The sequence below is a fragment of the Panthera onca genome, chromosome B2, assembly GCF_046562875.1.
Source record: "Panthera onca isolate mPanOnc1 chromosome B2, mPanOnc1 haplotype 2, whole genome shotgun sequence".
Lineage (NCBI taxonomy): Eukaryota > Metazoa > Chordata > Mammalia > Carnivora > Felidae > Panthera > Panthera onca.
The window spans coordinates 16,402,874-16,415,247 of record NC_138343.1 but is presented as its reverse complement, the minus strand read 5'-3'; the positions used below and the strand labels follow the sequence as shown (position 1 = coordinate 16,415,247).

Here is a 12,374-nt window from a genome sequence, read left to right as displayed (position 1 = left end):
CACCGGTGGGTGCTCCCGAACCTGGGGCGTTGGGGGGAAGCGGAAAGAGGGTGGGGGCACAGAAGAAAGCTTACGGGGGCTTGTACTCCATGCCACCGGGCTGCGTGCCCGCAAGGACTCTAATTGTTTTTTTAACGTCGTTTCCTTGCTGTTCCTCCACGGATCTTTTTCACTGCGCACGCAAAGAACTTCAGCAAAAAAGACTTGGGTGGGGGGGGAGGGGGCCGGGAGTAAGGGACAAATATGTTGATCTGCCACAATAATGTGACCCCCAGTGGTGGGCGGGGGTGGGGGTGGGGTGGGGTGAAGGGGGAGAGCGTTCCCTTGTGTGATCAACACTAAGGAATCGGGCGACATAAAAGGAGAATGCAGGGAACAACAATTAAAAAAAAAAAAAAAACCCGCGCACAACAATACAATCTATTTAAACTGTAGCTCATACTTTTCATACCAATGGTATGACTTTTCTGGAGTCCCTCTTCTGATTCTTGAACTCTGGGGCTGGCAGCTCGCAAAGGGGAAGCAGACTCAAGCACTGCACGGGCAGGTTTACCAAAGGTCTCTCTAATGGGTATTTTCTTTTTCTTAGCCCTGCCCCTGAATTGTCAGACGGCGGGCGTCTGCCTCTGAAGTTAGCAGTGATTTCCTTTAGAGCCCGGCCTTATCTCCGGCTGCACGTTGCCTGTTGGTGACTAATAACACAATAACATTGTCTGGGGCTGGAATAAAGTTGGAGCTGTTTACCCCCACTCTATAGGGGTTCAATATAAAAAGCCGGCGGAGAGCTGTCCTAGTCAGACGCGCTTCTGCATCGGCGCTGCGGCGAGCGCGCAGAGGGTCCTCGGTCGCGCTGCCGGGTCCCCCCGCACGCCACCGCCGCGTGCGTCTTCAGACCGCTCCCACTGCCGGCCCTCCTGGCAGAAACTTCTTTTGCTGCCCGTTAAAAGCGCCCTGAGGCTGAAGGATCGCGTTGAGATCTGAATAACCAGAAGCGCTTTGAGGCAACTGAAGCTCTTTTTCTTCGTTTTCCTTTGGGTTTCCTTGGCAGGGGAGGATTTTGATCCGCGCCCCCCCCCCCCTTTTTTTTATAATTTTTTTTTTTTTGCACCACAATGGATTATTTCCCCGTGATTTTCTCTCTGCTGTTTGTGGCTTTCCAAGGAGCTCCAGAAGCAGGTAGGCACGGCGACTTGTAAATCTCTGAATGTTAATGTCTTCTTGTCCACCTTCGTGTTTTTCCTGCTTCTGTTTTCCCGTTCTTTTTATTACCGCAGGTCAGATATCAAGTGCCTGGGAATTACTGCCTAAAGTTACTTCAGTTTTTTTTAGTGGGGGGAAAAACATTCCTCTGCTGAAAACAATTGCTCCTATGGCGTTAAAGTAACATACTATTCTTGTGTAGTATATTTCCTTGGCTTTTAAAAATACAATTCAAGAAAAGTAAAGACAAGATACAATTTCGCCAAAGGTATATTCGCGGTGTAGGTGTTCGTACAGGTAACAGCACATATAGGAACTTCTGTATTTTATTTCAAGACTGTTTAAATAGCGAGTGAAGGTGTAAAATATTTAAACATTTCAGCTCAGAGCCAAGGAATTTTATTCCAGTCATTCGAGCAATATATGAGCAGTAAAATCACCTGCCGAACAGTCTGCTGAACAACCCCCCGGGGCAGTTTCAGGGTGAAGCAGATGTTTTCTTTAAAATTTGTCATTATTGACTTTAGGCCTCTTTTGGCAGGTTTTTGGCACCCAAAACAGCGTGAGGTCTATTTTCAGTTGTATTCACCTGTCGTGGGAGGGGAGCTAGGATAAAGGCTGGCTGCTTAAGGGTTTAGATAGTCTGTGTGCATCTGCCTGTTTCCCCCTTCTGAGGGTCAATGCCCTTTCTTGTGTGTGTCTTTTCATGACCCTGACTAAAGAGAAAAGATGTCAAGGGAATGAAAATCCTGGAATGTGTCTGATCATTTGAAATGTACAAAATTGGGCAGATAAGCCACATGGCTAACTTGTCAGTGAGAAGAGGCGATTCTTCGGTGGGGAAGGGGGAGGGGGTGAATCGGACACGTGCCATCCTTCTCCTGGGATTCCCAATTCGAAGCCCACAGAACCTTGATTAGGTCCCCAAGCTGCTGCTCAGTCTCACCCGAGATCAGGGGTTTCCTCAGAGTTTACCACCTGCGATGAATATCGTACAGCTGGTTTCTCTTCTTTCTCTCCACTCACCCCCCCAAAAGCTCTTGACCTCCACCTAATTTTGAGGGCTGCGTATCACCTGGGCTAGTCCCTGCCCTCCACCAGGCGTGAAGTGGTCGGTACTCCCCTCACCTGCATGGGGACGTGGCTCCCAACCGAGGAAGAGGCAGACGATTTATTCAACTTTAGCTCTTTGGTCAGCGGCCAACTTGAAGGCACCGTCCTCCTGAATGCCATGCAGAAGCCACCCAGATTTCCCACCGGCAGCATGTCTGGGCGTTCCTCTGGGGGCTGCTTCATGGGGGCCGGTCCCCTTTTCTGGTGGCTGTTTCCCCTGCACACGTGTCATCTCCCTGAAAGTGGGTAAGCCAGTGGGGGGCAAACATGAAGTCACATAAAGAGCCCTTTCTGCTCTGTGTTTCTTGCCGAAGGCTGGCTGAAGGTGGGCTTTGATCTGCCCGGCTAGATCCCCGGGGAAATGCCCTGCTGACCGGCTTTTTTCTCTCCCCAGCGGTCTTGGGCGCGGAGCTCAGCACTGGCCTGGACAGCGGAGGGGAGAAGCCGGCACCCAGTGCGCCCTGGCGGCCCCGACGGTCCAAGCGCTGCTCCTGCTCTTCCCTGTTGGATAAGGAGTGTGTCTACTTCTGCCACCTGGACATCATCTGGGTCAACACTCCCGAGTGAGTCTCTAGAGGGCGTCGGAACGCTAGCTATCCCTTACCTCTGGCCGCTCCAGCCTGGAGCCCACTTCCTGCTAGTTGCTTTGCGGGGAGCCCCTGGTCTGGATTCTGAAGGACGTGAAGGTGCCTCGGTGGGTGGGGGCAGTGCCCCTCTATTCCTGAGAATTCCCAGGCAGGTTGGTTCTTTGCAACAGCCAGGGAAGGGGGGGGGGGGTCTTCTGAGACCCTGTGGCTCAAACACTCATGACAGGAGAGATGGAAAATGGTGGTGACAAGCAGGTCATTGCCACGCATTTCGGAGGGGGATGTTCTTCTGGTGGGGTCTGACCGCGCTTCGGGAATAAGCTACTGAGGGCATATGTGGGTTAGTCTAACCTATGCTACTCTTGAGGCAGAAAGGGTGGTAGAGAGTGATCATCAATCCCTTCCTTTTACCTAGGGAAAAGCAAAAACCCAAGGAGTGAGTCCGTGGCAGGGCTGGACCCAGAACGTGGATGTCCTGACCCCTCTGTACTTTCCCTTTAGAAAAGCCTATTTCAAGACAGCAATAGAAACAGGGCCCATAGATTTCTCTTCTGCCTCCAGCTCGAAGAAAACAGTCTCCCATCCCTTCACCCTGGAAACTAGCTCACCCGTCAGAAGCAGCCGTAAACAAAAACACGCCGGGTCCCATTTTGGCGAGGCATGACCAGAGTCCAAACAAAATCAAATCAAACAAAACCCACAGTGACCCTAATACTTAAAGGGTGATCCTTCCAAGGGGATGACTTTATCCCTTTTAGGTGAGACTCAAAAGGGACACTTTGGAAATTACTAGAGAGCCTTCTGGCAAACGAGTCCTTCTACTAGTCACCTGGTGTCACCAATTGCAGATGTGCAAACCTAGGTACAGTAGTGTGTCCTCCCCGCCCCCGGCAGGGGGCACTTTTAGCATTATCACGTGACTTGAACTGGAAAGAGATTTTCAAAATCTTGTGAGTCATGGTTTTGCGTTGAATTCCGCCCCCCCCGCCCCCCCCAAGAGCTGTTAACTAGATGGAAAGTTAGAAAAGTAAAAAAAAGAAAAAAAAAGAAAAAAAAAAGAAATAGATACCAAAGCAAAACAAACAAATAAAAAAAAAAAAAACAAAAAAACAAAAAACGAAACACCCCAAAGCTGCTTGTGTTGAGCTAAAAGAGAACGTTGTTAACTAATTAAAATGGAATTTCATCAAGTTAGACTGGTTTTCTCCTGGAGGGGTACACGCCCTCAGGGCCATTGATGGGTGTGGGACCCTGACTACCTTCACACTTGACCTTCCTAAGTTGGGCTACCGGGAGCTGTGTGGTGAGAGCCTTGTGCCCCGCTGCAATGAGTTTGCGCCACAGAATGCGTCATTTTGAAGACTGTTAATCATGCTAATATCTTGTATTCCTCTTTTTTTGATAACAGGCACATCGTCCCGTATGGACTTGGAAGCCCTTCTAGGTCTAAGCGATCCTTAAAGGACTTACTTGCCACGAAGGCGACAGACCACAGGAACAGATGTCAGTGTGCCAGCCAGAAAGACAAGAAGTGCTGGACTTTTTGCCAAGTGGGAAAAGAGCTCAGGTGAGGTAGAAACACCTTTGCTTTCGATCAGTTTTATGGCCTCCCGATAGTCCTGTCATGATGTTGTTGCCTTTTTGCTTAAGAGATATTAACAGAGACTTTGTGAGGAACGAGAGTCCCATTGCTGAAGTACATTTCCCCATCTGTCTTGTAACAGGGGCCAAGACAGTATGGAGAAGGGCTGGGATGACCAGAAGAAGGGAAAAGACTGTTCTGAGCTTGGAGAAAAGTGTACTCATCACCAGCTGGTGGCGGGAAGAAAAATAAGAAGGTAAGAGACTCGCAAATAGGAGAAAGGCTTGGAAGAAGAGAACACAGATTTTCGTAGTCTGTGGATTAAAAAGAGCAGAGGAATCCCTCCCAGATGTTTTTTTGAAGACCTTGAATGCAGACCTTTGCCCCCTACACACTTTGGTGATCTTAATCACATGCCGCCCAGTCTGAAGGTAGATTTTCCAAACAGAATATATCTACAGACACCTTTGTCATTTGGTCATAGCTAGTCCTTGCTTTTCTGCATCAGTGTATTTACCACTTTGCTTGAGAAATTAACAGTCCTTTCGGGGAGAGGGTTTTTGTTTTGGGGTTTTTTTTTTTTTGGTTGCTTATTTTATTTTATTTTTAAATCAAAGTGTCCGACGTAATTAAGGTTTCCAAAAGTTGTAGCAGTTATTCCAATGGCCCAAGGGAGAGTAAAGTCATTAGGTAGGGTAGGTGAGAATTAGAACAAGCTGTGTTGGGGGGTTATTATTTTTTTTTTTTTTAAACAGGGAAGTACATTCGGTGGAGAGCCAATGTCTTTCTGAAAAGCTCTCCCATTTTCTAGTAGGTCGTGAGCTGGGGCAGAGAAAGGACGTAGATCAGGCAACACCGTAGGGTTGTGATGGCTCTCGACCTCTTGAGTGATGACCCTTCCACATCCCAAGACATGTCAGCATTCACAAGCTGGAGGGGAGAAACCTGCATTCAGATCTGTCACGTGTTCCACATTTCCCTATCGTGGTCCGTGGGCATTTTTCCTAGAAATCCAGTGGCAGGAGGTTCTATGCTCAAAGTGTTCTGAGCACAGTCCTGACGGCCATGAACTCCTTCTGAGGGGTTTACTGCTGGTGTGTGGGACATCCTTAGCTGTCTGTGACTTCTCACTTTGCCATTGCACTTTCCATATTTATAATCTCAGGCCACTGATGCTCTTCCCCCAGATCACAGGGTTGGGTAAACAGACTTGGAAATTATTATTGTTTTTCTATTAGTTTCTATTATAGCAACTCAGGTCAATGCAATATATATATATATATATATATATATATATATACACACATACATACATATACATATATGCACATATATATACACATATGTGTATATGTGTATATGTATATGTGTGTATATATATGGTTTTTATTTGCGGTACCATATTTGCTTGGAGCAAAGCTATATTCCTCCTCTCTTTTTAAAGTTTCTTTCCCATCAAGTTACCTTTAATTTCTTTACGTGACAAAGCAGATATCCATGATTATTTGAAGCCTGCGTTGAGTCAGTTTCTCTGTAGAGTCCCGTGGTGGTCGTAGTTGGGATGGAGCACAGGAGACAAGACAATATCTCTAGCTTACCTTGAAATTGTACTTTAAATTTGTATTTAATGCCCAGTTCCCTTTAGATATGACCGCTGCTCCCTTCCTCTCCCCCCTATTCCAAGCATAAGGGGCAGGCTTTATTTTCACTTGAGGTTAACAAAGGGAAGCATGCTGTTGCGGTCAGCGGCGAAAGTTCAGGCACTGGACTCAGATTCTAATTTTAGATGCCTCTTTTGCCCAGCAACGATTTTTAAGAAAATAACATTTGTTTTCTCTTGTCTTGTTTAATAGGTTGGACGCCGTCAGGAACAGCATCAAAACAGCTTTCCGTGTTGCAAATCTGAAAGCGGAGATCTACAGAGAGAAGAAAGTGACCCACAACCGAACGCACTGATTGATGGCAGGTGGCCGGGGCCTGTCACATGCCATCTCCTCCCTGGAGGGAACCCTGTGGCTGATTCTGCACTCTCTCCACATGGCTGGGATCAGAGCAAAAGCATCCTCCCTGCTTAGACCGTTTCTTGCTCCAGACTGGCAACGGGCCAGTGTCCTCACTGTAAACATTCCAGGGAAGGTTAAGGAGTCCCCCCAATCTGTCTTCATTTGCTTCCATCAGTGGTGACCGCTTCCGTCTTTCCTCATCTGGGGTGATAGTTGGACCACGCAGAAAGCAGAGAGATACAGTGACTTGTGGATTAGGGTGGCATCCTCCAGAGGGAGGACAGGAGATTCCACACGCAGTGGAATTTCTGAAGAGGGTCCGAAGGGAGTGTTTGTGTCTCACTCAGGCGCCTGGCACGTTTCAGGGAGAAGCTCCAAAGTCCATGCAAAGATTTTCTAAGGAATGCACAAATTGAAAACACACTCGAAGGACACTCAAGTAAAAAAAAAAAAAAAAAGAAGCAAAAGACTTTTATTATTATTTTTTTAATTCACAAAAATGCAAACGGAAAGACACTGTTACTACTGTAAAATCAGGATGGGTTTGATGAATATGAGTCTACCTCACCTATATTGCACTCTGGCAAGAAGTATTTCCCCACCTTTAATTATTGCCTCCCTTCACTCTTCCCCCTCCTGCCCTCCCCTCCCCCCAAAGCCCCCGTTGTAAATCTTGGCCTCGTAGATGTCTAGTCTAACACGTCAGTAGTAGATATAACGTTTCATGGTAATCTACTAGCTCTGATCCACAAGAAAAAAGATCATTGAATCAGGAGGTTCCCTTGCCTTGAGCTTTGGAAACACAATGGGTAGAATTGTTTATGGAAGACGTTGAAAAGTAAACATTTGGTTATGCTTTAAAGCAGTGAAATTATTTTCCTTTATGTAAGTGGCTAATGGAAGAGGTTGGAATAAATTTTGACGTACTTATTTTTTTATAGATATTTATATTCTAACAGTTTATTCCTTATATTTACCATGTTAAATATATGTCTGGGCAGGCCATATTGGTCTATGTATTTTTTTAAGTGTATTTCTGAATGAAATTGAGAAAAATGCTTTGTTTTGCCTGTCAAGGTAATGACTTTAGAAAATAAATATTTTTTTTCCCTACTGTACTGATTTTGAGTCGTTTCTGAAATTCCCAAGAAGTGGGCCGTGATGCTAAGAATTATGAAAGGAAGTGATTGAAAATGGTTTCTTAGGGGCACCTGGGTGTCTCAGTCGGTTAAGCGGCCAACTTCGGCTCAGGTCACGATCTCGCGGTCTGTGAGTTCGAGCCCCGCGTCGGGCTCTGTGCTGACAGCTCAGAGCCTGAAGCCTGTTTCCGATTCTGTGTCTCCCTCTCTCTGCCCCTCCCCCGTTCATGCTCTGTCTCTCTCTGTCTCAAAAATAAACAAACGTTAAAAAAATTAAAAAAAAAAAAAATGGTTTCTTAGGTGACAATAAGAAGGAAAATAGTCTTGGCTGATTATGAAAGAACTCCATCTGGATCTTCAAAGTTGCCTTCAGATGACATTAAAAACAAAACAAAAACCCAGCCTCGATACCTCTGTCTTTCCCTGGATCGCAGCTTTCTGCTTCCCCTCCCCCTGAAAACTCTCCAGGGGCTTACTTCATCCATTAACTTTACTTAGGCGGTTAGACAGGATCCAACAGCTCAAGCGGATGGTGTGGTGAGAGGTGCTCTCTCCATATTAACGGGCTGAAGGAAGCAATGGCAAGACGACTCCCCCAAAAGTCACCGAATTATATCCGGTTCCACACCATTCCAGAGATGAAATTCCATTCCGCATTCCAGAGAAATGCTTGGAGAAAGCAGCCTGCCCAGGGCAAGTTATGGGTCCCCCGTAGCATTGTGAATGTTATTTATTTATTTGTTTATTCATTTATCGCTCAGATTAAGAGCTTGGTTATTAAGGAACACTAAGTGCCTTTGCTTGTCCTCGGTAGCCCCGGACTGGACACAAGCCGGTGGAGGAAGAGACACCAAGTCCTGGTTCTGGAACACGGGCACTATTGCACACCCTCCTGGCCTCGCCAAACCATCCGGGAGACTGATATTGCCAATGGCCATTACCAACAGAAGCCCATAAGGGTTTGACGAGCTTTCGAGACTCTTTACCATCCTTTCCCAATAGCAAGGAATGCCTGGCATTCAACAAATATTAGCTCATGATGATCACTGTTGTCTAAACAAGGACACATTTGAAGGATGTTAAATAACAGCCTTCAGGTGTGCATCGACAATGACCTAGGCAGAGTTTCTATCTTTATTGACATTGTTTCTCATCTTCCATTCTCTCTCTCTCTTCTTTTAAGAGACAGTCTAATATCTCAAAATGCAGTTTCAGGAAGTCCATTTAGAACAGATTTCTGTCTATGCACCAAAGGCCAGGCAGAGCTTTGATCTCAGGACTCCAAGGACCAGATATTGCTTAATCTAGCAAATTGTTTCTCAGTGTGTAATTCTTAAGGGAATTGTGGACTTTTGTCCACAATGACAAGGGGCTTGGCTTGAACTTGGTCACTATTTAATCTTGCGCAACCATTTGGTCCCTCCGTATCGTGGGTTTCCTTCCCTGTTAAACGAGCGAGAGGGGAATCTGTCTAAAGGCTCGAAGAAAGAGCCTGCAACGTCATGAAGAAGTTGAGTGGACACGAGACAGTGAAGGTCTGAGCTCGGAGGATGTGGGTCCATTACCTTTAAGAGGGAGTTGAAATGAGAAGAAGCCATGGAGTAATAGAACAACACAGCAAGCAAAGGTGATAAGGGTCTCTTTTCTTTTCTTTTCTTTTCTTTTCTTTTCTTTTCTTTCTTTTCTTTTCCTTTCCTTTCCTTTCCTTTCCTTTCCTTTCTTTTCTTTTCTGTTCTGTTCTTTCCTTTCCTTTTTTTTTAATTTTCTTTCTTTTCTTTTCTCTTTCTTTCTTTTTTTCTTTCTTGCCTCCTTTTCTTTCTTTCTTTCTTTCCTTCTTTTCTTTCTTTCTTTCTTTCTTTCCTTCTTTTCTTTCTTTCCTCTCTTTCTTTCTCTCCTTCTTTTCTTTCTTTCTCTCCTTTTCTTTCCTTCTTTCTTTCCTTCTTTTCTTTCCTCTCTTTCTCTCCTTCTTTTCTTTCTTTCTCTCCTTTTCTTTCTTTCTTTCTTTCTTTCTTTCTTTCTTTCCTTCTTTTCTTTCTTTCTCTCCTTTTCTTTCTTTCTTTCTTTCTTTCTTTCTTTCTTTCTTTCTTCATCTCTCTCTCTCTCTTTCTCTCTCTTTCCTTCCTTATTTCTTTTACTATTTGGGTCTTGACACCTTCTTCCTCCACGCTTCCTGCTCCAGTAGCCTGCAGCAGCTGTCTCAGGCCATGAGGGTCAGTAGTAAAATAAGCTGGAAGATTTAGAGGAAATGAATATTTTTCCAGTATGTAGAGGAAAGATTTGATACTATGAAAGGCTCCTGCTGTCTTGAGGAGTGCAGTGGTGGAATGGTCTGTCACATGTCCTGCTGCTTTCCCAGTAAAACAGCTGTGTTTGGAAGTCCATTTAGGACAGATTTCTCTCATTGCACTAAAGGTCAGGCAGAGCTTTGATCTCAGGACTCCGAGGACCAGAGGATCCTGGGTGGGGAGTAGCCATCCTTTGTTGGAGGGAGAGGAGACCACTAATGGGTGCTGAATTCTTCTCCCCAGGAAATCACTTCATTTGTGATGGAAACCATTGGCTTTTATCCTGCCTATACTTCCTGAAACGCTCAGGGTATTATACTAAGTGGAGTTCTCACAACACAGGGTATTATCACTAAGCTAGAGTCCTCTCAGGAAGACTTTGTATTTCCAGGGGAAAAAGCCAAGGTCCCGAGAGGGAAGTGACTTACCTAAGATCACACAGCTGTGGCATCTCTGGACCCCGAACCCTTGAGTACAGATGCTTTACCTGGAGACACCTGGAGGTCACAGGAGACTGATGCCCGAGTAAACCTTAGCAGAGGGTTCTGGGTAGTGAAGGCAAAGCTTTGCCTTCCAGCCTCACAGGCGATATTTGGCAGATCCATCCTTGCAGTATATAAGGGAAGAAACGTAAGGGAAGAGAAAAGGAATATAAGGAGGCATACAAGTCTCATGGCTTCATGAAGTGAATTGCTATAGGACGAAATAGAATATAACTGGGAACGTGTATTTGTTATTGCTTTTATAGGATTTAGTTTCTAAATAATCTTTAGATAACACGAGTGAAGGGGCATTCCTTTGTTCAGTCCTCTGATGGAACTCTATAATAATATTCAAGTACAGTAGTACTTGAGATACTGTGTTTTATTTCTTTGTCTACAGTCCTGAAAATGTTCCTTTTCAAGCCCAAGATCTCAACATGTAAAATGCAGTTTTTAAGCTTTTATTTATTTATTTTTTAAGTTTTTATTTTCAATGGAGTTTTTTTTTTTCCCACCTCAGCTTTCTCTCCTTTTTGTATTCCTCACCGTTTTGGGGATCCTGGCTTTGGGGCCCAAGACAGATATATCCAGCGCAAGTGACCATTACTATTCTCAGAACCTTATGATTTAACAATGACCTCTCGTCTTGTAGAGAACCAGACTGCCCATAACATTTTCCCTTTTGTCATCGACCCCCTCTCCCGCAACGATCTTTTCAGGATTTGGAGGCCATATTTTTTATACCCTTTTGACAGCTGAGGAAACAGACATATCGAATGAGTAAGTGACTTGTTCAGACTCTTCCGTCAGGCGAACAACAAGGCTGGAACTCAAGACCCTTGGACTCTTTCTCCTAAAACTTCCCCAGAGCAGAGGGGATACCACTGGCCCAGAGTTTTGGACAAACGTAGAGTATTTCCATCTTGCCAGTGAACTATGAGAAGAATTAGCTTCTTATTAGTCTCTCGGGAATATCAGTGCTCCACATGCACCCCTGCACCCTCGTCCTGAGCATTTCCATTGTACAATATGTGTTTACCACATCATCTTTGGTATGTCTATGGACAGATGGCAGAGAAATCGTGACAATTCACAGTGCCTATTTCCAAACCTGGTGTCATGGCATGCGTCACCACCGGCCATGGGTCCAATGCAAGGGAAGACATTGTAGTGATAAATGGGATGGCAGAGGTCCTACCACTTCCCCAGAATAATCAGAGAAAGAGCTAGGGCTGGTGCCATTAGATAACGAAAGCAGAAGGGCATGGGTCTTGGGGACACTGATGGAAATCATGGGTCCCAAGCATGATAGGCTGCTCCCAGCTCTGAGAGGCAGCACACTGGGGATTTGACACATACACTTGCTGGTCAGCATTTTCTCATGAGTGTTTCTGCCTCTTATTTCCCCGCTTTCATATTCTGAGTCATTCCAGGTCTCCACCATAAACTGCTATGGAATATTGTGAGGGATGGGACTCGCAATGTTAAGCTACTACTGCATTGGCATGGGCACTGGCTCGGTGGAACAGACAGGGACAGAACTGTGGGGGTAGGTTCCTGGTGGCCCCCAGGTAGGCCAGGATGGTAGGCCTCCAGGTGCTGGACTGTGGGAAGGTCCAGTAGTCTGGGGAAAGGGGTGGGCAGCGAAGGTGGAGTTTCCAGGCTTCGGGTTATAGCTATTCACCAACAGGTTGGAAGTATCGCGATATTTTAAAAACGGAGATAGTTTCACTGGCACATGTCTCTCTGCGCGTCGGGCTTGGAAGTCTCAAAACTCTTTCCACTTGGTAAAATATCCTCTCACCAGCTTCCCTAAGTGGGAGCCCATTGTTTCCAAGCCTGCTGAAGCTCAGTGTTGTGTCTTTGTACCTTTCTGTCCATGCACTTCTGTTGTCCTGCCACACAGCCACGTTGTTCCTCTCACTCTTCCTGTCTCTCTCCCATGTGCTTTCATCTCCTTTGGTAGAAGTGGAACCACTCTAA

The 12,374-nt window shown here is 45.6% G+C and overlaps 1 protein-coding gene across 2 annotated transcripts; it reads left to right on the top strand.

Annotated features, from left to right (window-relative positions):
• Nucleotides 1-535: 535 nt before the first annotated feature.
• EDN1 (endothelin 1) lies at nt 536-7,595 on the top strand. Of its 2 annotated transcripts, none has more exons than XM_060614792.3 (5): nt 536-1,176; nt 2,708-2,876; nt 4,309-4,467; nt 4,625-4,738; nt 6,336-7,595. In XM_060614792.3, the coding sequence occupies exons 1-5, from the start codon at nt 1,113-1,115 to the stop codon at nt 6,436-6,438; spliced, it is 609 nt and encodes a 202-aa protein (XP_060470775.1). In that variant the 5' UTR covers nt 536-1,112; the 3' UTR covers nt 6,439-7,595. The 2 variants fall into 2 exon arrangements, with proteins under 2 accessions (XP_060470775.1, XP_060470774.1); XM_060614791.2 differs by lacking the exon at nt 536-1,176 and adding an exon at nt 1,213-2,559.
• The last annotated feature ends 4,779 nt before the right edge of the window (nt 7,596-12,374 follow it).

Bases quoted from the DNA above. Each gene is read 5' to 3' on its own strand.
- EDN1 (XM_060614791.2), top strand. From the start codon at position 2,427: ATGCCATGCAGAAGCCACCCAGATTTCCCACCGGCAGCATGTCTGGGC. The intron at 2,560-2,707 runs GTAAGCCAGTGG...TTCTCTCCCCAG, and splicing joins TGTCATCTCCCTGAAAGTGG to CGGTCTTGGGCGCGGAGCTC. The intron at 4,468-4,624 runs GTGAGGTAGAAA...GTCTTGTAACAG, and splicing joins CAAGTGGGAAAAGAGCTCAG to GGGCCAAGACAGTATGGAGA.